This window comes from Littorina saxatilis, linkage group LG1, assembly GCF_037325665.1.
Source record: "Littorina saxatilis isolate snail1 linkage group LG1, US_GU_Lsax_2.0, whole genome shotgun sequence".
Lineage (NCBI taxonomy): Eukaryota > Metazoa > Mollusca > Gastropoda > Littorinimorpha > Littorinidae > Littorina > Littorina saxatilis.
Window position 1 is genome coordinate 653477 of NC_090245.1, and position 27518 is coordinate 680994.

Genomic DNA, 27518 nt, shown 5'->3' on the forward strand with positions numbered 1-27518 from the left:
ACCATCACTCTGCACAGTCTGAGTTACGACAAGAACCATCACTCTGCACAGTCTGAGTTACGACAAGAACCATCACTCTGCACAGTCTGAGTTACGACAAGAACCATCACTCTGAACAGTCTGAGTTACGACAAGAACCATCACTCTGCACAGTCTGAGTTACAACAAGAACCATCACTCTGCACAGTCTGAGTTACGACAAGAACCATCACTCTGCACAGTCTGAGTTACGACAAGAACCATCACTCTGCACAGTCTGAGTTACGACAAGAACCATCACTCTGCACAGTATGAGTTACGACAAGAACCATCACTCTGCACAGTCTGAGTTACGACAAGAACAATCACTCTGCACAGTCTGAGTTACGACAAGAACCATCACTCTGCACAGTCTGAGTTACGACAAGAACCATCACTCTGCACAGTATGAGTTACGACAAGAACCATCACTCTGCACAGTCTGAGTTACGACAAGAACAATCACTCTGCACAGTCTGAGTTACGACAAGAACCATCACTCTGCACAGTCTGAGTTACGACAAGAACCATCACTCTGAACAGTCTGAGTTACGACAAGAACCATCACTCTGCACAGTCTGAGTTACGACAAGAACCATCACTCTGCACAGTATGAGTTACGACAAGAACCATCATTCTGCACAGTCTGAGTTACGACAAGAACAATCACTCTGCACAGTCTGAGTTACGACAAGAACCATCACTCTGCACAGTCTGAGTTACGACAAGAACCATCACTCTGCACAGTCCGAGTTACGACAAGAACCATCACTCTGCACAGTCTGAGTTACGACAGGAACCATCACTCTGCACAGTCTGAGTTATGACAAGAACCATCACTCTGAACAGTCTGAGTTACGACAAGAACCATCACTCTGCACAGTCTGAGTTACGACAAGAACCATCACTCTGCACAGTCTGAGTTACGACAAGAACCATCACTCTGCACAGTATGAGTTACGACAAGAACCATCACTCTGCACAGTCTGAGTTACGACAAGAACCATCACACTGCACAGTCTGAGTTACGACAAGAACCATCACACTGCACAGTCTGAGTTACGACAAGAACCATCACTCTGCACAGTCTGAGTTACGACAAGAATCCTGACTCTGCACAGTCTGAGTTACATGTCCTTTCAGGCAGGGAGATCACTCTGCACAGTCTGAGTTACATGTCCTTTCAGGTGGGGAGATCACTCTGCACAGTCTGAGTTACATGTCCTTTCAGGCGGGGAGAATAAGGGGGTGGGGGACTGTTCAGTGTTTACAAAGGCAATCCTACCAAAAGAAAGGGAGAGAAGGCTCATGCACATTATCAAGGCAAATAAGGAATCCCTAAATGTTCTTGTTATCACTTTATCATTTTGGCATGGGGAGTGAAGGCGCAAAAACGTTATGAAGACAAAATAAGGCATCCTCAAATGTTTATCAATGTATGTTTGCATGCAGAGTAGAATATAAATTATACAAAAACGACCATTTGACAAAATATGTTGAAGAAAATAACGTCCCTGGGTTTGTGTTTTTGTTGTCAATGTAGGCATAACTGCAGAAATTGAAGAAGTTTTTTTCTTCACCGGTACGATGCCACCGGTACGATGCGCACGTTGCTCTGAAACCCTTCCCAACCTCATCCATCCATGAAACTTGTCAGGTGCATCTTCACTGGGGAGGGGGGGGGGGGGGGGTGTGTGTTGGGAGGGAGGCCTCTCATCTTGAAGTACCGAGTCACCTTCACTGGGGAGGGGGGGCAGCAGAAGGCGTGTTGGGAGGGAGGCCTCTCATCTTGAAGTACTGAGTCACCTGCCTCGGTATCTCTGCCAACACTTGACGAGCAAGCTGGTCGGCCGACGTCTGAAACGTTTTGATAGAAGTTATTCTATTAGCAGGGTAAGATGAAAATAAAGGAGAGATTGACTAATGAGCTTTGTGGTGGGAACATGTCGGTGGAAACATGTCGGTGGGAACATGTCGGTGGGAACATGTCAGTGGGAACATGTCGGTGGGAACATGTCGGTGGGAACATGTCGGTGGGAGCATGTCGGTGGGAACATGTCGGTGGGAGCATGTTGGTGGGAGCATGTCAGTGGGAACATGTCGGTGGGAACATGTCGGTGGGAGCATGTCGGTGGGAACATGTCGGTGGGAACATGTCGGTGGGAACATGTCGGTGGAAACATGTCGGTGGGAACATGTCGGTGGGAACATGTCGGCAAGTCCACCCATGCGCTGTGCAAACCACTTGCACAACCTTGGAAACCAGTGTCCACTTATTGCAGGCACACATTACTATATGTACACAGCCATGCTAGATTTCTCAATAGTGCATAGCAACTGGCCCGACAGATTGAATGACTTTTGTAATCAGAAGGTATCTTTGGAAGTATATAGTACCCGGCGAAAAAAAACGCAACTCATTCGCGCCCACTGTTGCAAGTGATTTTACGTCATGTTCAAATTGTGGTAACATATGTATAAGTTACAGCTCCGTCCATCCATGGTATCGCCTGATATTTTGTCGAGACTGGGTCAATGAATATGATGACGTCACTCGAGGCTCTGCCGAGAGTGACGTCATTATATTCTTTCACCCCGTCGAGACAAAATATCACGCGATACCATGGATGGACGGAGCTGTAACGTATATATGGCATGACCAAAGTAAAGAGAATTTGTCATGGGATGTGGAAACAAATCATTGGAAATTCACCATGGGCAATCAACCCAAGCCTAGAAGTTGTAGAACTATATTTTGTTTCAGTCTTGGCAAGGCCAGTTTTGTCCAGTTCCGGAAAAGACATCATGAATTCATTCACCCTGCCTAGACGAAAAAAACAATTCCATGGATGAAAACGTATAAGCTTATTATCCTGTGAAGCATCAACGCTAAATTTTGTTTTGAAATGTCTTCACAACGTACAGATAACTTATAACGACATAATCGCCTTCACAAGACAGGAAAAACGCACACTTTGTTTTTCGTCTGCTACAAATCTAGTCTTGTTGGTTGACGGAGAGAATAAAGCTTCAACCGTACCTTCATCAACAGGAATAAATGCTCAATCCGCTGTCAGTTCGCAACTGAACCTTGTTTTTTTTTCTTTAACTTTTTGGTTAACATTGAAACGGCAATCCAAAAGAGTGTTTCAGCTGTTTCAAGACACAGGCTTAGCTCCTTCTTTTGAGTTGCTTTTCAGTCTAAAATGACACCGGAAGCGAACAAATTGTCGCGTATACTGTCGTCACAAAAAGACGTCATGACAAAGTTACACGCAAAGCGAAAGAGACTTTGACGTCATTTACTTTTGTTCGGAATTTTCCGTCTGTTCCTTGCTTGTCAGTGAAGACCTGACGTGAGTAAGCTTACCCTTTGCAGCTGTGAAATAATCAGTCTTGTGTCTCGGTCGTGTAGGTACAGAGTTTGCTTCTGCAATCATTGTGTTCGTGTTGATGACGGCTTCATAAGATTTCCATTTTCTTGTTTCTGCGGCTGCGCAAGTTATTTTGCCTAGGTCATGGCCGAACTTTAGGCCTACGGAGAAATATCGCTGGATATTTTCTCCCTAGATTAACAGAGACAAAGAAGGGAAGTCATGCTGTATCAACCAGATACGGCACATCAACAAGGAAGACAGAGTCGTGGAGGATATTTTACTGGCTGTACGATTAGTGAATATTATTTAATCGTTTTTTTCTTTTACCATTTTATAAACTGTTGATTATGTTACGCTTCGGCGAATAATTCTAATTAAATTATCATGCTGAGAAATGAATTTCCTCCACTATTGTCTTTACCTTGTTGAAAAATATGCATTTTTACAGCATGTCAAAGTGACACGTTCGCCTGCAATCACGACTCGCTTGACCCCTACCCTGTATAACACAGTTTATGAAAAGGTAAAAAAAGAAAACGATTAAATAACATGCACTACGTACAGCCAGCAAAATATCCTCCACGAATCTGTCTTTCTATTTGATGTACCTTATCTGGTTCAAATTTTACGACAATTTGAAAATGACCAAAAAAAACCATGCAACAGTGGGCGCGAATGAACTGTGTTATACAGGGTAGGGGTCAAGTGAGTCGCGTTATACAGGGTAGGGGTCAAGTGAGTTGTGTTATACAGGGTAGGGGTCAAGTGAGTTGCGTTTCTTTCGCCGGGGACTGTACATATTATATGAGTTTTACAAATCAGTTATGCAAACTTGGTAACAAGTGTATCACAAAATTCCTCCTCCATGCCTCAAAATGGTTATAAAACTTGAAACTAAAAAGTAAGTGATCCACGACTTACATGCTTGAAGTTTCTGAAGGGCACAAACTGCACGATGTCTCGCTTGACCGACTGGCCCGATGTTTGCGACCTCAAGACTCCATCGTCCCCGTCCAGGACGTTCATCAGACTGAAGTCAGCGCCCCCTACACCCACAATGATGAGGGACAGTGGCAGCCCCGATGCCTGAACGATCGCGTCGATTGTCTCTCCAACGTCCGTGATTGCTCCATCCGTCAGAAGCAGCAGAACGTAGTAAGCCTGGAACATAGAATAGAACAGAAATAAAAATTGTAAAACAGGTAAGTTTATAGAAAATTTAATTGGAGACAAAACGAAACACTCGCATGACAGAACAGAAATAAAAGAAGAAAGGTAGGTTTATGGAAAATGTAATTGTAGACAAAACGAAACACTCACATGACAGAACTGTTGAGACTGAGAGGCCACCACTGCTGAAAAGTTCTTCTCAGTGAAATGAATCACCCGTCTTCAAAACGATGCCGGTTATAGCCATTGCAAGATGTTTTTCAAACTGCAGATCGAAGTACTGATGGCACCTCAAAGCTGCTTATTTTGGAGTCCAATAGATTATATTTTATTAATGATTGCATTTTTAAACAAATTTCAGGGCTGAGAAACAGTGAACAGACGAGACAGCTTTTTGAAATATGTTCCCTGGCGTGTTCATTTTCCGCTCACATGTAATAACTGCATCTGGGAACTATTCAAGCATCTTTTAGCTTTTGAAGATTTGCATTCAATCTAAGTTTGCCTATTTCATTTTAATACTCCTCTCCTATTGTTCAAACTCCTTGTCTACAACTCCCACATTCACTCATGCTTTGCCACCAGGCTAAAACTCCCCTACTTTCAATACCGCAACTTCAACATCTAACTTTCTACCAGGTGTTTTGGAAGGCTGAAGACCCCAAAGATGATAAACTTTCCTCAGATGCCAACACAGATAACACAGTCAAACACAAAGGTGGAACACTCAGAGACAAACACAGATATACAGAGTCCAACACAAAGCTGAAACACTCACAGATCAACACAGAAATACACAGTCCAACACAAAGGTGTGAATATTATACTGACCGCAGCCCCCTTGCCGTTCATCTCCTGCTGCTGAGCCTGGTGAGCGAAGCGCGCCACGTGGTGGATGACCGGTGCCACGTTGGTCGGCCCGTACAGTTGTACCTGTCTGATACAGCTCTGGTAGGCCTGTAGTACACCGTTAATACCTGTCAACACAACAACACACGGTGAGCCACGTTGGTCAGCCCTTACAGCTGTACCTGTCAACACAACACCACACGGTGAGCCACGTTGGTCAGCCCTTACAGCTGTACCTGTCAACACAACAACACACGGTGAGCCACGTTGGTCAGCCCGTACAGCTGTACCTGTCAACACAACAACACACGGTGAGCCACGTTGGTCAGCCCGTACAGCTGTACCTGTCAACACAACACCACACGGTGAGCCACGTTGGTCAGCCCTTACAGCTGTACCTGTCAACACAACAACATATGGTGAGCCACGTTGGTCAGCCCTTACAGCTGTACCTGTCAACACAACAACACACGGTGAGCCACGTTGGTCAGCCCTTACAGCTGTACCTGTCAACACAACAACACACGGTGAGCCACGTTGGTCAGCCCTTACAGCTGTACCTGTCAACACAACAACACACGGTGAGCCACGTTGGTCAGCCCTTACAGCTGTACCTGTCAACACAACAACACACGGTGAGCCACGTTGGTCAGCCCTTACAGCTGTACCTGTCAACACAACAACACACGGTGAGCCACGTTGGTCAGCCCTTACAGCTGTACCTGTCAACACAACAACACATGGTGAGCCACGTTGGTCGGCCCTTACAGCTGTACCTGTCAACACAACAACATATGGTGAGCCACGTTGGTCAGCCCTTACAGCTGTACCTGTCAACACAACACACGGTGAGCCACGTTGGTCAGCCCTTACAGCTGTACCTGTCAACACAACAACACACGGTGAGCCACGTTGGTCAGCCCTTACAGCTGTACCTGTCAACACAACAACACATGGTGAGCCACGTTGGTCAGCCCTTACAGCTGTACCTGTCAACACAACACACGGTGAGCCACGTTGGTCAGCCCTTACAGCTGTACCTGTCAACACAACAACACATGGTGAGCCACGTTGGTCAGCCCTTACAGCTGTACCTGTCAACACAACAACACATGGTGAGCCACGTTGGTCAGCCCTTACAGCTGTACCTGTCAACACAACAACACACGGTGAGCCACGTTGGTCAGCCCTTACAGCTGTACCTGTCAACACAACAACACACGGTGAGCCACGTTGGTCAGCCCTTACAGCTGTACCTGTCAACACAACAACATATGGTGAGCCACGTTGGTCAGCCCTTACAGCTGTACCTGTCAACACAACAACACACGGTGAGCCACGTTGGTCAGCCCTTACAGCTGTACCTGTCAACACAACAACACACGGTGAGCCACGTTGGTCAGCCCTTACAGCTGTACCTGTCAACACAACAACACACGGTGAGCCACGTTGGTCAGCCCTTACAGCTGTACCTGTCAACACAACACCACACGGTGAGCCACGTTGGTCAGCCCTTACAGCTGTACCTGTCAACACAACAACACACGGTGAGCCACGTTGGTCGGCCCTTACAGCTGTACCTGTCAACACAACAACACACGGTGAGCCACGTTGGTCAGCCCTTACAGCTGTACCTGTCAACACAACAACACACGGTGAGCCACGTTGGTCAGCCCTTACAGCTGTACCTGTCAACACAACAACACACGGTGAGCCACGTTGGTCAGCCCTTACAGCTGTACCTGTCAACACAACAACACACGGTGAGCCACGTTGGTCAGCCCTTACAGCTGTACCTGTCAACACAACAACATAGGGTGAGCCACGTTGGTCGGCCCGTACAGCTGTACCTGTCAACACAACAACATAGGGTGAGCCACGTTGGTCAGCCCTTACAGCTGTACCTGTCAACACAACAACACACGGTGAGCCACGTTGGTCAGCCCTTACAGCTGTACCTGTCAACACAACAACACACGGTGAGCCACGTTGGTCAGCCCTTACAGCTGTACCTGTCAACACAACAACACACGGTGAGCCACGTTGGTCAGCCCTTACAGCTGTACCTGTCAACACAACAACACACGGTGAGCCACGTTGGTCAGCCCTTACAGCTGTACCTGTCAACACAACAACACACGGTGAGCCACGTTGGTCAGCCCTTACAGCTGTACCTGTCAACACAACAACACACGGTGAGCCACGTTGGTCAGCCCTTACAGCTGTACCTGTCAACACAACACACGGTGAGCCACGTTGGTCAGCCCTTACAGCTGTACCTGTCAACACAACAACACACGGTGAGCCACGTTGGTCAGCCCTTACAGCTGTACCTGTCAACACAACAACACATGGTGAGCCACGTTGGTCAGCCCTTACAGCTGTACCTGTCAACACAACAACACATGGTGAGCCACGTTGGTCAGCCCTTACAGCTGTACCTGTCAACACAACAACACATGGTGAGCCACGTTGGTCGGCCCTTACAGCTGTACCTGTCAACACAACAACACACGGTGAGCCACGTTGGTCAGCCCTTACAGCTGTACCTGTCAACACAACAACACACGGTGAGCCACGTTGGTCAGCCCTTACAGCTGTACCTGTCAACACAACACCACACGGTGAGCCACGTTGGTCGGCCCTTACAGCTGTACCTGTCAACACAACACCACACGGTGAGCCACGTTGGTCAGCCCTTACAGCTGTACCTGTCAACACAACACCACACGGTGAGCCACGTTGGTCGGCCCTTACAGCTGTACCTGTCAACACAACACCACACGGTGAGCCACGTTGGTCGGCCCTTACAGCTGTACCTGTCAACACAACAACACACGGTGAGCCACGTTGGTCAGCCCTTACAGCTGTACCTGTCAACACAACACCACACGGTGAGCCACGTTGGTCAGCCCTTACAGCTGTACCTGTCAACACAACAACACATGGTGAGCCACGTTGGTCGGCCCTTACAGCTGTACCTGTCAACACAACAACACACGGTGAGCCACGTTGGTCAGCCCTTACAGCTGTACCTGTCAACACAACACCACACGGTGAGCCACGTTGGTCAGCCCTTACAGCTGTACCTGTCAACACAACACACGGTGAGCCACGTTGGTCAGCCCGTACAGCTGTACCTGTCAACACAACAACACACGGTGAGCCACGTTGGTCAGCCCTTACAGCTGTACCTGTCAACACAACAACACATGGTGAGCCACGTTGGTCGGCCCTTACAGCTGTACCTGTCAACACAACACCACACGGTGAGCCACGTTGGTCAGCCCGTACAGCTGTACCTGTCAACACAACACCACACGGTGAGCCACGTTGGTCAGCCCGTACAGCTGTACCTGTCAACACAACAACACACGGTGAGCCACGTTGGTCAGCCCGTACAGCTGTACCTGTCAACACAACAACATATGGTGAGCCACGTTGGTCAGCCCTTACAGCTGTACCTGTCAACACAACAACACACGGTGAGCCACGTTGGTCAGCCCTTACAGCTGTACCTGTCAACACAACAACACACGGTGAGCCACGTTGGTCAGCCCTTACAGCTGTACCTGTCAACACAACAACACACGGTGAGCCACGTTGGTCAGCCCTTACAGCTGTACCTGTCAACACAACAACACACGGTGAGCCACGTTGGTCAGCCCTTACAGCTGTACCTGTCAACACAACAACACACGGTGAGCCACGTTGGTCAGCCCTTACAGCTGTACCTGTCAACACAACAACACACGGTGAGCCACGTTGGTCAGCCCGTACAGCTGTACCTGTCAACACAACAACATATGGTGAGCCACGTTGGTCAGCCCTTACAGCTGTACCTGTCCGATACAGCTCTGGTAGGCCTGTAGCACACCGTTAATACCTGTTAACACAACAACACATCTCAACTGTAAATGTAACCGAGTGCACAAAACACAACAATCACCTTCGGAGGCAAAGTCAGTCAAACCGGGTTGAGATTTTAGAGCTAAGCTAATAGTCCTATAAAATCTGCCATGGATATGCAAAGGTTCCCAAGAACATACAGGGTGACAACAGCAGTCAGACCCCATCACACAGCTACTCCACATCTGACTGGTGTGCTGTCTAGCAACATACAGGGTGACAACAGCAGTCAGACCCCATCACACAGCTACTCCACATCTGACTGGTGTGCTGTCTGGCAACATACAGGGTGACAACAGCAGTCAGACCCCATCACACAGCTACTCCACATCTGACTGGTGCGCTGTCTAGCAACATACAGGGTGACAACAGCAGTCAGACCCCATCACACAGTACTCCACATCTGACTGGTGCGCTGTCTGGCAACATACAGGGTGACAACAGCAGTCAGACCCCATCACACAGCTACTCCACATCTGACTGGTGCGCTGTCTAGCAACATACAGGGTGACAACAGCAGTCAGACCCCATCACACAGCTACTCCACATCTGACTGGTGTGCTGTCTGGCAACATACAGGGTGACAACAGCAGTCAGACCCCATCACACAGCTACTCCACATCTGACTGGTGTGCTGTCTTGGCAACATACAGGGTGACAACAGCAGTCAGACCCCATCACACAGCTACTCCACATCTGACTGGTGTGCTGTCTTGGCAACATACAGGGTGACAACAGCAGTCAGACCCCATCACACAGCTACTCCACATCTGACTGGTGTGCTGTCTAGCAACATACAGGGTGACAACAGCAGTCAGACCCCATCACACAGCTACTCCACATCTGACTGGTGTGCTGTCTGGCAACATACAGGGTGACAACAGCAGTCAGACCCCATCACACAGCTACTCCACATCTGACTGGTGTGCTGTCTGGCAACATACAGGGTGACAACAGCAGTCACACCCCATCACACAACTACTCCACATCTGACTGGTGTGCTGTCTGGCAACATACAGGGTGACAACAGCAGTCAGACCCCATCACACAGCTACTCCACATCTGACTGGTGTGCTGTCTGGCAACATACAGGGTGACAACAGCAGTCAGACCCCATCACACAGCTACTCCACATCTGACTGGTGTGCTGTCTAGCAACATACAGGGTGACAACAGCAGTCAGACCCCATCACACAGCTACTCCACATCTGACTGGTGTGCTGTCTGGCAACATACAGGGTGACAACAGCAGTCAGACCCCATCACACAGCTACTCCACATCTGACTGGTGTGCTGTCTGGCAACATACAGGGTGACAACAGCAGTCAGACCCCATCACACAGCTACTCCACATCTGACTGGTGTGCTGTCTTGGCAACATACAGGGTGACAACAGCAGTCAGACCCCATCACACAGCTACTCCACATCTGACTGGTGTGCTGTCTGGCAACATACAGGGTGACAACAGCAGTCAGACCCCATCACACAGCTACTCCACATCTGACTGGTGTGCCGTCTAGCAACATACAGGGTGACAACAGCAGTCAGACCCCATCACACAGCTACTCCACATCTGACTGGTGTGCTGTCTGGCAACATACAGGGTGACAACAGCAGTCAGACCCCATCACACAGCTACTCCACATCTGACTGGTGTGCTGTCTGGCAACATACAGGGTGACAACAGCAGTCACACCCCATCACACAACTACTCCACATCTGACTGGTGTGCTGTCTGGCAACATACAGGGTGACAACAGCAGTCAGACCCCATCACACAACTACTCCACATCTGACTGGTGTGCTGTCTAGCAACATACAGGGTGACAACAGCAGTCACACCCCATCACACAACTACTCCACATCTGACTGGTGTGCTGTCTAGCAACATACAGGGTGACAACAGCAGTCAGACCCCATCACACAGCTACTCCACATCTGACTGGTGTGCTGTCTGGCAACATACAGGGTGACAACAGCAGTCAGACCCCATCACACAGCTACTCCACATCTGACTGGTGTGCTGTCTGGCAACATACAGGGTGACAACAGCAGTCAGACCCCATCACACAACTACTCCACATCTGACTGGTGTGCTGTCTGGCAACATACAGGGTGACAACAGCAGTCAGACCCCATCACACAGCTACTCCACATCTGACTGGTGTGCTGTCTGGCAACATACAGGGTGACAACAGCAGTCACACCCCATCACACAACTACTCCACATCTGACTGGTGTGCTGTCTAGCAACATACAGGGTGACAACAGCAGTCAGACCCCATCACACAGCTACTCCACATCTGACTGGTGTGCTGTCTAGCAACATACAGGGTGACAACAGCAGTCAGACCCCATCACACAGCTACTCCACATCTGACTGGTGTGCTGTCTAGCAACATACAGGGTGACAACAGCAGTCAGACCCCATCACACAGCTACTCCACATCTGACTGGTGTGCTGTCTGGCAACATACAGGGTGACAACAGCAGTCAGACCCCATCACACAGCTACTCCACATCTGACTGGTGTGCTGTCTAGCAACATACAGGGTGACAACAGCAGTCAGACCCCATCACACAGCTACTCCACATCTGACTGGTGTGCTGTCTGGCAACATACAGGGTGACAACAGCAGTCAGACCCCATCACACAGCTACTCCACATCTGACTGGTGTGCTGTCTAGCAACATACAGGGTGACAACAGCAGTCAGACCCCATCACACAGCTACTCCACATCTGACTGGTGTGCTGTCTGGCAACATACAGGGTGACAACAGCAGTCAGACCCCATCACACAGCTACTCCACATCTGACTGGTGTGCTGTCTTGGCAACATACAGGGTGACAACAGCAGTCAGACCCCATCACACAGCTACTCCACATCTGACTGGTGTGCTGTCTGGCAACATACAGGGTGACAACAGCAGTCAGACCCCATCACACAGCTACTCCACATCTGACTGGTGTGCCGTCTAGCAACATACAGGGTGACAACAGCAGTCAGACCCCATCACACAGTACTCCACATCTGACTGGTGCGCTGTCTGGCAACATACAGGGTGACAACAGCAGTCAGACCCCATCACACAGCTACTCCACATCTGACTGGTGTGCTGTCTGGCAACATACAGGGTGACAACAGCAGTCAGACCCCATCACACAGCTACTCCACATCTGACTGGTGTGCTGTCTGGCAACATACAGGGTGACAACAGCAGTCAGACCCCATCACACAGCTACTCCACATCTGACTGGTGTGCTGTCTAGCAACATACAGGGTGACAACAGCAGTCAGACCCCATCACACAGCTACTCCACATCTGACTGGTGTGCTGTCTGGCAACATACAGGGTGACAACAGCAGTCAGACCCCATCACACAGCTACTCCACATCTGACTGGTGTGCTGTCTAGCAACATACAGGGTGACAACAGCAGTCAGACCCCATCACACAGCTACTCCACATCTGACTGGTGTGCTGTCTGGCAACATACAGGGTGACAACAGCAGTCAGACCCCATCACACAGCTACTCCACATCTGACTGGTGTGCTGTCTGGCAACATACAGGGTGACAACAGCAGTCAGACCCCATCACACAACTACTCCACATCTGACTGGTGTGCTGTCTGGCAACATACAGGGTGACAACAGCAGTCACACCCCATCACACAACTACTCCACATCTGACTGGTGTGCTGTCTGGCAACATACAGGGTGACAACAGCAGTCAGACCCCATCACACAACTACTCCACATCTGACTGGTGTGCTGTCTAGCAACATACAGGGTGACAACAGCAGTCACACCCCATCACACAACTACTCCACATCTGACTGGTGTGCTGTCTGGCAACATACAGGGTGACAACAGCAGTCAGACCCCATCACACAGCTACTCCACATCTGACTGGTGTGCTGTCTGGCAACATACAGGGTGACAACAGCAGTCACACCCCATCACACAACTACTCCACATCTGACTGGTGTGCTGTCTGGCAACATACAGGGTGACAACAGCAGTCAGACCCCATCACACAGCTACTCCACATCTGACTGGTGTGCTGTCTGGCAACATACAGGGTGACAACAGCAGTCAGACCCCATCACACAGCTACTCCACATCTGACTGGTGTGCTGTCTGGCAACATACAGGGTGACAACAGCAGTCAGACCCCATCACACAGCTACTCCACATCTGACTGGTGCGCTGTCTAGCAACATACAGGGTGACAACAGCAGTCAGACCCCATCACACAGCTACTCCACATCTGACTGGTGTGCTGTCTAGCAACATACAGGGTGACAACAGCAGTCACACCCCATCACACAGCTACTCCACATCTGACTGGTGCGCTGTCTAGCAACATACAGGGTGACAACAGCAGTCAGACCCCATCACACAGCTACTCCACATCTGACTGGTGCGCTGTCTAGCAACATACAGGGTGACAACAGCAGTCACACCCCATCACACAACTACTCCACATCTGACTGGTGTGCTGTCTAGCAACATACAGGGTGACAACAGCAGTCAGACCCCATCACACAGCTACTCCACATCTGACTGGTGTGCTGTCTAGCAACATACAGGGTGACAACAGCAGTCACACCCCATCACACAGCTACTCCACATCTGACTGGTGTGCTGTCTGGCAACATACAGGGTGACAACAGCAGTCACACCCCATCACACAACTACTCCACATCTGACTGGTGTGCTGTCTGGCAACATACAGGGTGACAACAGCAGTCAGACCCCATCACACAGCTACTCCACATCTGACTGGTGTGCTGTCTAGCAACATACAGGGTGACAACAGCAGTCAGACCCCATCACACAGCTACTCCACATCTGACTGGTGTGCTGTCTAGCAACATACAGGGTGACAACAGCAGTCAGACCCCATCACACAGCTACTCCACATCTGACTGGTGTGCTGTCTAGCAACATACAGGGTGACAACAGCAGTCAGACCCCATCACACAGCTACTCCACATCTGACTGGTGCGCTGTCTGGCAACATACAGGGTGACAACAGCAGCCACACCCCATCACACAGCTACTCCACATCTGACTGGTGTGCTGTCTGGCAACATACAGGGTGACAACAGCAGTCAGACCCCATCACACAGCTACTCCACATCTGACTGGTGTGCTGTCTTGGCAACATACCAAAAACATTAAGCTACAAAGGCTGGCATATGGTGTGAATGCAAACGTATATCTATATTCTATCCTTAAATGTTAGGATGCATGAAATTTGTGTTATGAATAAAACATTGCAGACCAATATACCGGCAGTCAGAGGGGCAGACATTGCTGTGCCTCGTCGCTTAAAGTTTTGAAAACGTTCAATGAACAGTTGTTGTGTTTTTCTTCCACCATCAAAAGGCACAAGTCACAGTTGAATTTGCACCATAGAAATGCGATTATAGTAGTTATCGTTAGGCTTACGCCTCGATCTGATATGATTCCTCCTTTCTCGACATTGTGACTGATAAATGTGGATATCACAGCCACATCTAACGATAACGAATTTATTGCTTTTTATTTTGGACATTTCATGCATCCTTTTACAAAATAAACAAGACAGGCTCTTCCGTAAACCTCCCGTGCTGCTGAGGAGTCTTCTTTGGGATCACCTCAAGGTCTCGGCCAACCAAGACTATGGCATACTCGTAGCAAAGCCGCCGAATGGTGCCGTAAACCAAGAATAGTGACGTAAGAGAATAGAATGTCGTCTTTTGATTTGGAACGTGACGTGTTTCAGAACTTCTTCTCGACAACTCGGATGGTCGTTTTCACTGAACGATGGACATTGAAGTGATCAGAATTTCAGAGAATTGTCTTTTACTTTCACAGAACTGTCCCTGCTGAAAGACTTGCGATTATGTAACAATGCGCGAGTCGCAATGATCCAGGTAGGAATTATGCAAAGGGAATGTGACCTCTTCCAGTCTCTCTCCCTTTCATTCCCTCTGTTTTCTTCATCAAGTCGTCAGGTCAGTTACGTTTTAATCTCAGGGTTGGTGCGATGTAAACCATTCTGCCTGCAGACACTTTTGCTTCTATCTCGCTAGGGGGTGAAATCTCTTTCAAATTGCAGTCAAAGTATCCAGTTCTCACAAGTGTCTGCTGCTTGTGTCTCTTGTTGTTTTTCTGCTAAATTGCCATTCAACGCAACCCCCGTCGGTAAGACTTCAGATCCAATTTCTAGGACACATGACTGCGTACAAAAGATTGGGCATGCTTTTCTCTTTTTTGACAATTTGCCTTTTCGCTTGTTGTGTGACCCGTAAAAACGCAATAATGATAATTATTATCATTATTATTATCATTACATGTGTTATCAGACTGACCTGCACAGTATGGGTTCTGTGGGTTGAAGTTGACAGCGAACTCGAATGACACCTGGTTGTTGGGAGGCAATCCCGCTCCAAAGCCCAGCACTGGGAACAGCTTGTCACTGAAACATGACACACAACAGCTTGTCACTGAAACATGACACACAACAGCTTGTCACTTTGTTTGTTTGTTTGTTTGCTTAACGCCCAGCCGACCACGAAGGGCCATATCAGGGCGGTGCTGCTTTGACATATAACGTGCGCCACACACAAGACAGAAGTCGCAGCAGAGGCTTCATGTCTCACCCAGTCACATTATTCTGACACCGGACCAACCAGTCCTAGCACTAACCCCATAATGCCAGACGCCAGGCGGAGCAGCCACTAGATTGCCAATTTTAAAGTCTTAGGTAAGACACACAACAGCTTGTCACTGAAACAAGGCACAGAACAGCTTGTCACTGAAACAAGGCACAGAACAGCTTGTCACTGAAACAAGGCACAGAACAGCTTGTCACTAAAACAAGGCACAGAACAGCTTGTCACTGAAATAAGACACAGAACAGCTTGTCACTGAAACAAGACACAGAACAGCTTGTCACTGAAACAAGACACACAACAGCTTGTCACTAAAACAAGGCACAGAACAGCTTGTCACTGAAACAAGGCACAGAACAGCTTGTCACTGAAACAAGAAACACAACAGCTTGTCACTGAAACAAAGCACAGAACAGCTTGTCACTGAAACAAGGCACACAACAGCTTGTCACTGAAACAAGGCACACAACAGCTTGTCACTGAAACAAGGCACACAACAGCTTGTCACTGAAACAAGACACACAACAGCTTGTCACTGAAACAAGGCACAGAACAGCTTGTCACTAAAACAAGGCACAGAACAGCTTGTCACTGAAACAAGACACAGAACAGCTTGTCACTGAAACAAGGCACACAACAGCTTGTCACTGAAACAAGACACACAACAGCTTGTCACTAAAGCAAGACACACAACAGCTTGTCACTAAAACAAGGCACACAACAGCTTGTCACTGAAACAAGGCACACAACAGCTTGTCACTGAAACAAGGCACAGAACAGCTTGTCACTGAAACAAGACACAGAACAGCTTGTCACTGAAACAAGGCACAGAACAGCTTGTCACTGAAACAAGACACACAACAGCTTGTCACTGAAACAAGACACACAACAGCTTGTCACTAAAACAAGACACACAACAGCTTGTCACTAAAACAAGACACACAACAGCTTGTCACTGAAACAAGACACACAACAGCTTGTCACTGAAACAAGACACACAACAGCTTGTCACTAAAACAAGGCACAGAACAGCTTGTCACTGAAACAAGACACACAACAGCTTGTCACTGAAACAAGACATACAACAGCTTGTCACTGAAACAAGGCACAGAACAGCTTGTCACTGAAACAAGACACACAACAGCTTGTCACTAAAACAAGGCACAGAACAGCTTGTCACTGAAACAAGGCACAGAACAGCTTGTCACTGAAACAAGACACACAACAGCTTGTCACTAAAACAAGGCACAGAACAGCTTGTCACTGAAACAAGGCACAGAACAGCTTGTCACTGAAACAAGACACACAACAGCTTGTCACTGAAACAAGACACACAACAGCTTGTCACTGAAACAAGGCACAGAACAGCTTGTCACTAAAACAAGGCACAGAACAGCTTGTCACTGAAACAAGACACACAACAGCTTGTCACTGAAACAAGGCACAGAACAGCTTGTCACTAAAACAAGACACAGAACAGCTTGTCACTGAAACAAGGCACAGAACAGCTTGTCACTAAAACAAGACACAGAACAGCTTGTCACTGAAACAAGACACAGAACAGCTTGTCACTGAAACAAGACACAGAACAGCTTGTCACTGAAACAAGGCACAGAACAGCTTGTCACTGAAACAAGACACACAACAGCTTGTCACTGAAACAAGACACAGAACAGCTTGTCACTGAAACAAGACACAGAACAGCTTGTCACTAAAACAAGACACAGAACAGCTTGTCACTGAAACAAGACACAGAACAGCTTGTCACTAAAACAAGGCACAGAACAGCTTGTCACTAAAACAAGACACAGAACAGCTTGTCACTGAAACAAGACACAGAACAGCTTGTCACTAAAACAAGGCACAGAACAGCTTGTCACTGAAACAAGACACACAACAGCTTGTCACTGAAACAAGACACAGAACAGCTTGTCACTAAAACAAGGCACACAACAGCTTGTCACTAAAACAAGACACAGAACAGCTTGTCACTGAAACAAGACACACAACAGCTTGTCACTGAAACAAGACACAGAACAGCTTGTCACTGAAACAAGACACAGAACAGCTTGTCACTGAAACAAGGCACACAACAGCTTGTCACTAAAACAAGACACAGAACAGCTTGTCACTGAAACAAGACACACACCAGCTTGTCACTAAAACAAGGCACAGAACAGCTTGTCACTAAAACAAGACACAGAACAGCTTGTCACTGAAACAAGGCACACAACAGCTTGTCACTGAAACAAGACACACAACAGCTTGTCACTGAAACAAGGCACAGAACAGCTTGTCACTGAAACAAGACACACAACAGCTTGTCACTGAAACAAGACACACAACAGCTTGTCACTAAAACAAGGCACAGAACAGCTTGTCACTGAAACAAGACACACAACAGAATGTCACTAAAACAAGACACACAACAGCTTGTCACTAAAACAAGGCACACAACAGAATGTCACTAAAACAAGACACACAACAGCTTGTCACTAAAACAAGACACACAACAGCTTGTCACTGAAACAAGGCACACAACAGCTTGTCACTGAAACAAGACACAGAACAGCTTGTCACTGAAACAAGGCACAGAACAGCTTGTCACTGAAACAAGACACAGAACAGCTTGTCACTAAAACAAGACACAGAACAGCTTGTCACTGAAACAAGGCACAGAACAGCTTGTCACTAAAACAAGACACAGAACAGCTTGTCACTGAAACAAGACACAGAACAGCTTGTCACTGAAACAAGACACAGAACAGCTTGTCACTGAAACAAGGCACAGAACAGCTTGTCACTGAAACAAGACACACAACAGCTTGTCACTGAAACAAGACACAGAACAGCTTGTCACTGAAACAAGACACAGAACAGCTTGTCACTAAAACAAGACACAGAACAGCTTGTCACTGAAACAAGACACAGAACAGCTTGTCACTAAAACAAGGCACAGAACAGCTTGTCACTAAAACAAGACACAGAACAGCTTGTCACTGAAACAAGACACAGAACAGCTTGTCACTAAAACAAGGCACAGAACAGCTTGTCACTGAAACAAGACACAGAACAGCTTGTCACTGAAACAAGACACAGAACAGCTTGTCACTAAAACAAGGCACAGAACAGCTTGTCACTAAAACAAGGCACAGAACAGCTTGTCACTAAAACAAGGCACACAACAGCTTGTCACTGAAACAAGACACACAACAGCTTGTCACTGAAACAAGGCACACAACAGCTTGTCACTGAAACAAGACATACAACAGCTTGTCACTGAAACAAGGCACACAACAGCTTGTCACTAAAACAAGGCACAGAACAGCTTGTCACTGAAACAAGACACACAACAGCTTGTCACTGAAACAAGGCACACAACAGAATGTCACTAAAACAAGGCACACAACAGCTTGTCACTGAAACAAGACACACAACAGCTTGTCACTGAAACAAGACACACAACAGCTTGTCACTGAAACAAGACACACAACAGCTTGTCACTGAAACAAGGCACACAAGAGCTTGTCACTCAAACAAGACACACAACAGCTTGTCACTAAAACAAGGCACACAACAGCTTGTCACTAAAACAAGACACACAACAGCTTGTCACTGAAACAAGGCACACAACAGCTTGTCACTGAAACAAGGCACACAACAGCTTGTCACTGAAACAAGACACACAACAGCTTGTCACTGAAACAAGACACACAACAGCTTGTCACTGAAACAAGACACACAACAGCTTGTCACTGAAACAAGGCACACAACAGCTTGTCACTAAAACAAGACACACAACAGCTTGTCACTGAAACAAGACACAGAACAGCTTGTCACTAAAACAAGACACACAACAGCTTGTCACTGAAACAAGACACACAACAGCTTGTCACTGAAACAAGACACACAACAGCTTGTCACTGAAACAAGACACAGAACAGCTTGTCACTAAAACAAGACACACAACAGCTTGTCACTGAAACAAGGCACACAACAGCTTGTCACTGAAACAAGGCACACAACAGCTTGTCACTGAAACAAGACACACAACAGTCGTAAAACGACAAATTGGATGACAAATCAAAGAGAAGATCAGTGTGTACGTCACAACTACTTTCACTTGAACAGGGGTCGCACTTAATGCAAAATGTTGAGTAAAATATTGCTTTTTTCAGGTGTCATATTCATCCAACTCTACAAAGCAGAGGAAAATTGTGAATGCAGACAGGAGGTATTGTATGAAACAGCAAGGTTTATAGTTACACAAGCCCACACACACAGGTCACACACACAGGTCACAGACACACGCTCACACACAGAGAGAGACACACACACACACACACACACACACACACACACACACACGCTCACCTATCATAGTCTTGCACAACATGGCCGACAGCATTAATGGCCTGCATGTATTCATTGGGACGTTCGGGATCAATGTAGTGAAGAGACTGGGGGCTGGCTGGGTTTCCGTTGGATCCAGTGAAGTCAATGGCAATCTGACCATCAACAAAAACAATGTTACCTCACTTACGCACAGACAAAAATCATTGAGGAATACAAACAGACACCATACTGATCAAAATCTGCCAATCATCACTGTCATCAAAAAGTCATGTCACAAAAACATGAACAATTCGTTCTGGGGTGATATCAGCATAAGTGCAATAAAAACTGAATTCAGATTTGTTTCTTCTTTTTCTTTTTCCATTGCACAGCAGTAAGTGACCATTTATCAATTCACGAATGTCTAAGAACAGACAAAACCTGTAGCTCATATAACAGTTAAAACTTCTCAGGTGTTAATTTACGAAGGTCTAGGAACAGTCACAACCTGTAGCTCATATAACAGTTAAAACTTCTCAGGTGTTTATGCTGCATGAAATGTGCCACCCTGATCATGACAATGTCTGTTTGACAAAATGAAATGTAGTCCTCACCGACAGGGACATCTGCAGACCGCCAAATACAAAATCCAGAAAAGAGAATTCCTTGGTGATCTGAAAGACAAATGGTTTTATTCAGACTTGGCATTTCACTCAGACTTTGTGGGATTTACATGGAAAAGGCACCACTGAATATCTGAATGTGTAACAACTAGCATGCAATTTTATTACCAATTCAGTGCCCCATAATAATAATAATAATAATAATAAGAAGAAGAACATTTATATAGCGCTAAATCAAAAACTTTCGTTAAAAAGGCTTGCTCTAAGCGCTTGACATCTAAACTAAAACGTCATTCACACTCTTTACAATGATGTACAAGAACTTCATGTCACACTCTTTCATTCAGTATAGCACCATTCACACAGTTGTTATTCTGTACAAGACAATAAGTTAGTCTAACATTTATAATGTTCATAAGATGAAAACAAGAGAAAACCAGACTGATTAAAACAACTGCTTAGTGCTAACAAAGCATGAATCTTAATGATAACGTAATACATGTTTAACTGTTAAGACCATAAAAAAACCTATATGCTAAAATAACTTCGAACTTTTAAGAACTTCTTATAAGATACACAGCACATCTAGATAAACACCAGAATGATAAAACAAAAGGCAACTCGTTAAAACTATTAAATGCATCAATGTCTAAAACACGAAAGACTCAAATATAAGATACACAATTCTCTAGAATTGTTTATTAAAAACTGATAATGGCTTTTTGACCAATCAGGACGGATTCTAGGTGACCCTCTAAATGTTATAACGTTCAGGCAGGGACCCTTTTTGTTTATCAAGCTAAAAATTGACAAAACAAAGTAAAAATTTAAATCAACAATATCAGCGTGATTTATTCTACAGAATGACACTTCAAATGCTGTCAGATAATACTCCCTTTATCTAAAAAAATACCGAAAAGCGAGTTTTGTCGGTGGGTGCGTTACGGAACAGCAAGTTACCGCCCATCCTCTGAGTGTGAAATGCCGACTCGCTCACTTGAAATCTAAATTACCTAAGTTCGGAAAATCAAGTGAAATTGCGTCACTCGCGTTACGTCAAATGTATCTTTACGTCATTTCCCATCCGTCTTGAGTCGGTTCTAAATCTGTCGCTCTCTATTCAACAAGAAAAAGCGAAGCAACCGAAACGCATGTTGAACATGGTTTATCTTGTGAGATTGTTTAGTGTCAAACACATTTGATCTGTGAATATTCATCACGTCAGGAGTATTACTCAAGAGTGAGGTATGGGGAACCACTCTCCTGGCCCCTGACACAATAACAAAGGGATGTAAGCGCTCTAACAACACATTATGCAACAAGAGTGAGGTATGGGGAACCACTCTCCTGGCACCTGACACGATAACAAAGGGATGTAAGCGCTCTAACAACACATTATGCAACAAGAGTGAGGTATGGGGAACCACTCTCCTGGCCCCTGACACAATAACAAGCATTCAAATTCTTCCTCAATTTTTCTCTATTTCAAGAAGATTCTATGAGCCATTCTTGGAGCTGACAGAATATATCTTAAAATTAAAAACATGCTTTCATGGCTATTTCACAGATTTTTTAAAAAGATTTAACAAAAAAATACGGAAAATTAAAAAAAAATACGGTTTATTTTTTTGAAAAATACAGAAAATATGGAAAATACGGAGAATTTTCATGCCTGTAAAGGCTTTTTTCATTTTTCCTTTTTTTTTTGCCTTCTGATTTGACTACACTCTGTTGATAACAAGAAGAGCAAACGCTCGATCGAGTCACTTTCGCAGTTCTGAATATTATATGAGGCATCAGATGGACAGGAAGAAATTGCTATTCACAACACAATGAGTCACGTTCACATAAAATTTGAGCCCGGTCACTTTTATAGTTTCCGAGAAAAGCCCAACGTTAAGTTGTGTGTTGCCGAACAGAAAAGGCTAGTTATCTCCCTTGTTTTTCTGATAACGTTCGTAAAAGGCTACAGATGTAAATACTTTGATGTAAAGAATAATCCTACAAAGTTTCAATCACATCCGATGAACTTTGTCAAAGATATAAAATGTCTAATTTTTCCTTTGACGCTGACCTGTGACCTTGAAAAAGGTCAAAGGTCAACGAAACCATCGTTAAAGTGTAGAGGTCATTGGAGGTCACGACTAAACAAAATATGAGCCCGATCGCTTTGATAGTTTCCGAGAAAAGTCCAACGTTAAGGTGGTGTCTACGGACGGCCGGCCGGCCGGGCGGACGGCCGGACAGACTAACACTGACCGATTACATAGAGTCACTTTTTCTCAAGTGACTCAAAAATGCATTGGACAGCTACTGCAATAATATACACAAACTAGAAAATAAAATAATGCATCTCCAAAAACACACCCTGGACAGGCTGACTGTGCTCTCTGACCTGACATTTTGTGAGAAAGACGGAGCTGACTGTGCTCTCTGACCTGACATTTTGTGAGAAAGACAGAGCTGACTGTGCTCTCTTACCTGACATTTTGTGAGAAAGACGGAGCTGACTGTGCTCTCTGACCTGACATTTTGTGAGAAAGACGGAGCCAGAGTCTCTTACCTGACATTTTGTGAGAAAGACTGAGCTGACTGTGCTCTCTGACCTGACATTTTGTGACAAAGACGGAGCTGACTGTGCTCTCTTACCTGACATTTTGTGAGAAAGACGGAGCTGACTGTGCTCTCTTACCTGACATTTTGTAAGAAAGACGGAGCCAGAGTCTCTTACCTGACATTTTGTGAGAAAGACGGAGCTGACTGTGCTCTCTGACATGACATTTTGTGAGAAAGACGGAGCTGACTGTGCTCTCTTACCTGACATTTTGTGAGAAAGACGGAGCTGACTGTGCTCTCTGACCTGACATTTTGTGAGAAAGACGGAGCCAGAGTCTCTTACCTGACATTTTGTGAGAAAGACGGAGCTGACTGTGCTCTCTGACCTGACATTTTGTGACAAAGACGGAGCTGACTGTGCTCTCTTACCTGACATTTTGTGAGAAAGACGGAGCTGACTGTGCTCTCTTACCTGACATTTTGTGAGAAAGACGGAGCCAGAGTCTCTTACCTGACATTTTGTGAGAAAGACGGAGCTGACTGTGCTCTCTTACCTGACATTTTGTGAGAAAGACGGAGCTGACTGTGCTCTCTTACCTGACATTTTGTGAGAAAGACGGAGCTGACTGTGCTCTCTGACCTGACATTTTGTGAGAAAGACGGAGCCAGAGTCTCTTACCTGACATTTTGTGAGAAAGACGGAGCTGACTGTGCTCTCTGACCTGACATTTTGTGACAAAGACGGAGCTGACTGTGCTCTCTTACCTGACATTTTGTGAGAAAGACGGAGCTGACTGTGCTCTCTTACCTGACATTTTGTGAGAAAGACGGAGCCAGAGTCTCTTACCTGACATTTTGTGAGAAAGACGGAGCTGACTGTGCTCTCTTACCTGACATTTTGTGAGAAAGACGGAGCTGACTGTGCTCTCTTACCTGACATTTTGTGAGAAAGACGGAGCCAGAGTCTCTTACCTGACATTTTGTGAGAAAGACGGAGCTGACTGTGCTCTCTGACCTGACATTTTGTGACAAAGACGGAGCTGACTGTGCTCTCTTACCTGACATTTTGTGAGAAAGACGGAGCTGACTGTGCTCTCTTACCTGACATTTTGTGAGAAAGACGGAGCTGACTGTGCTCTCTGACCTGACATTTTGTGAGAAAGACGGAGCTGACTGTGCTCTCTTACCTGACATTTTGTGAGAAAGACGGAGCTGACTGTGCTCTCTTACCTGACATTTTGTGAGAAAGACGGAGCTGACTGTGCTCTCTTACCTGACATTTTGTGAGAAAGACGGAGCTGACTGTGCTCTCTGACCTGACATTTTGTGAGAAAGACGGAGCCAGAGTCTCTTACCTGACATTTTGTGAGAAAGACGGAGCTGACTGTGCTCTCTGACCTGACATTTTGTGACAAAGACGGAGCTGACTGTGCTCTCTTACCTGACATTTTGTGAGAAAGACGGAGCTGACTGTGCTCTCTTACCTGACATTTTGTGAGAAAGACGGAGCCAGAGTCTCTTACCTGACATTTTGTGAGAAAGACGGAGCTGACTGTGCTCTCTTACCTGACATTTTGTGAGAAAGACGGAGCTGACTGTGCTCTCTTACCTGACATTTTGTGAGAAAGACGGAGCCAGAGTCTCTTACCTGACATTTTGTGAGAAAGACGGAGCTGACTGTGCTCTCTGACCTGACATTTTGTGACAAAGACGGAGCTGACTGTGCTCTCTTACCTGACATTTTGTGAGAAAGACGGAGCCAGAGTCTCTTACCTGACATTTTGTGAGAAAGACGGAGCTGACTGTGCTCTCTGACCTGACATTTTGTGACAAAGACGGAGCTGACTGTGCTCTCTTACCTGACATTTTGTGAGAAAGACGGAGCTGACTGTGCTCTCTTACCTGACATTTTGTGAGAAAGACGGAGCTGACTGTGCTCTCTTACCTGACATTTTGTGAGAAAGACGGAGCTGACTGTGCTCTCTTACCTGACATTTTGTGAGAAAGACGGAGCTGACTGTGCTCTCTTACCTGACATTTTGTGAGAAAGACGGAGCTGACTGTGCTCTCTTACCTGACATTTTGTGAGAAAGACGGAGCTGACTGTGCTCTCTTACCTGACATTTTGTGAGAAAGACGGAGCTGACTGTGCTCTCTTACCTGACATTTTGTGAGAAAGACGGAGCTGACTGTGCTCTCTTACCTGACATTTTGTGAGAAAGACGGAGCTGACTGTGCTCTCTTACCTGACATTTTGTGAGAAAGACGGAGCTGACTGTGCTCTCTTACCTGACATTTTGTGAGAAAGACGGAGCCAGAGTCTCTTACCTGACATTTTGTGAGAAAGACGGAGCTGACTGTGCTCTCTGACCTGACATTTTGTGACAAAGACGGAGCTGACTGTGCTCTCTTACCTGACATTTTGTGAGAAAGACGGAGCTGACTGTGCTCTCTTACCTGACATTTTGTGAGAAAGACGGAGCCAGAGTCTCTTACCTGACATTTTGTGAGAAAGACGGAGCTGACTGTGCTCTCTTACCTGACATTTTGTGAGAAAGACGGAGCTGACTGTGCTCTCTTACCTGACATTTTGTGAGAAAGACGGAGCCAGAGTCTCTTACCTGACATTTTGTGAGAAAGACGGAGCTGACTGTGCTCTCTGACCTGACATTTTGTGACAAAGACGGAGCTGACTGTGCTCTCTTACCTGACATTTTGTGAGAAAGACGGAGCTGACTGTGCTCTCTTACCTGACATTTTGTGAGAAAGACGGAGCTGACTGTGCTCTCTGACCTGACATTTTGTGAGAAAGACGGAGCTGACTGTGCTCTCTTACCTGACATTTTGTGAGAAAGACGGAGCTGACTGTGCTCTCTTACCTGACATTTTGTGAGAAAGACGGAGCTGACTGTGCTCTCTTACCTGACATTTTGTGAGAAAGACGGAGCTGACTGTGCTCTCTGACCTGACATTTTGTGAGAAAGACGGAGCCAGAGTCTCTTACCTGACATTTTGTGAGAAAGACGGAGCTGACTGTGCTCTCTGACCTGACATTTTGTGACAAAGACGGAGCTGACTGTGCTCTCTTACCTGACATTTTGTGAGAAAGACGGAGCTGACTGTGCTCTCTTACCTGACATTTTGTGAGAAAGACGGAGCCAGAGTCTCTTACCTGACATTTTGTGAGAAAGACGGAGCTGACTGTGCTCTCTGACCTGACATTTTGTGAGAAAGACGGAGCTGACTGTGCTCTCTTACCTGACATTTTGTGAGAAAGACGGAGCTGACTGTGCTCTCTGACCTGACATTTTGTGAGAAAGACGGAGCCAGAGTCTCTTACCTGACATTTTGTGAGAAAGACGGAGCTGACTGTGCTCTCTGACCTGACATTTTGTGAGAAAGACGGAGCTGACTGTGCTCTCTTACCTGACATTTTGTGAGAAAGACGGAGCTGACTGTGCTCTCTTACCTGACATTTTGTGAGAAAGACGGAGCCAGAGTCTCTTACCTGACATTTTGTGAGAAAGACGGAGCTGACTGTGCTCTCTTACCTGACATTTTGTGAGAAAGACGGAGCTGACTGTGCTCTCTTACCTGACATTTTGTGAGAAAGACGGAGCCAGAGTCTCTTACCTGACATTTTGTGAGAAAGACGGAGCTGACTGTGCTCTCTGACCTGACATTTAGTGACAAAGACGGAGCTGACTGTGCTCTCTTACCTGACATTTTGTGAGAAAGACGGAGCCAGAGTCTCTTACCTGACATTTTGTGAGAAAGACGGAGCTGACTGTGCTCTCTGACCTGACATTTTGTGACAAAGACGGAGCTGACTGTGCTCTCTTACCTGACATTTTGTGAGAAAGACGGAGCTGACTGTGCTCTCTTACCTGACATTTTGTGAGAAAGACGGAGCTGACTGTGCTCTCTTACCTGACATTTTGTGAGAAAGACGGAGCTGACTGTGCTCTCTTACCTGACATTTTGTGAGAAAGACGGAGCTGACTGTGCTCT

General features: G+C 46.5%; 1 protein-coding gene across 4 annotated transcripts in view; it reads right to left on the minus strand.

Annotated features, from left to right (window-relative positions):
• Positions 1–703: 703 nt before the first annotated feature.
• The window catches only part of LOC138959144 (copine-3-like), a 60312-nt gene continuing 33497 nt past the window's right edge, over positions 704–27518 (minus strand). For 2 of the 4 annotated variants that reach the window (XM_070330537.1, XM_070330530.1), the window contains exons 8-13: positions 20943–21002; positions 20368–20501; positions 15691–15797; positions 5397–5542; positions 4317–4556; positions 704–1875 (exon numbers count right to left, since the gene is read on the minus strand). In XM_070330537.1, coding sequence (XP_070186638.1) covers positions 1756–1875; positions 4317–4556; positions 5397–5542; positions 15691–15797; positions 20368–20501; positions 20943–21002 — 807 coding nt within the window. In that variant the 3' untranslated portion in view covers positions 704–1755. The remainder of the gene's footprint in view (positions 1876–4316; positions 4557–5396; positions 5543–15690; positions 15798–20367; positions 20502–20942; positions 21003–27518) is intronic. The other 2 variants (XM_070330516.1, XM_070330523.1) reach the window with 1 other exon arrangement.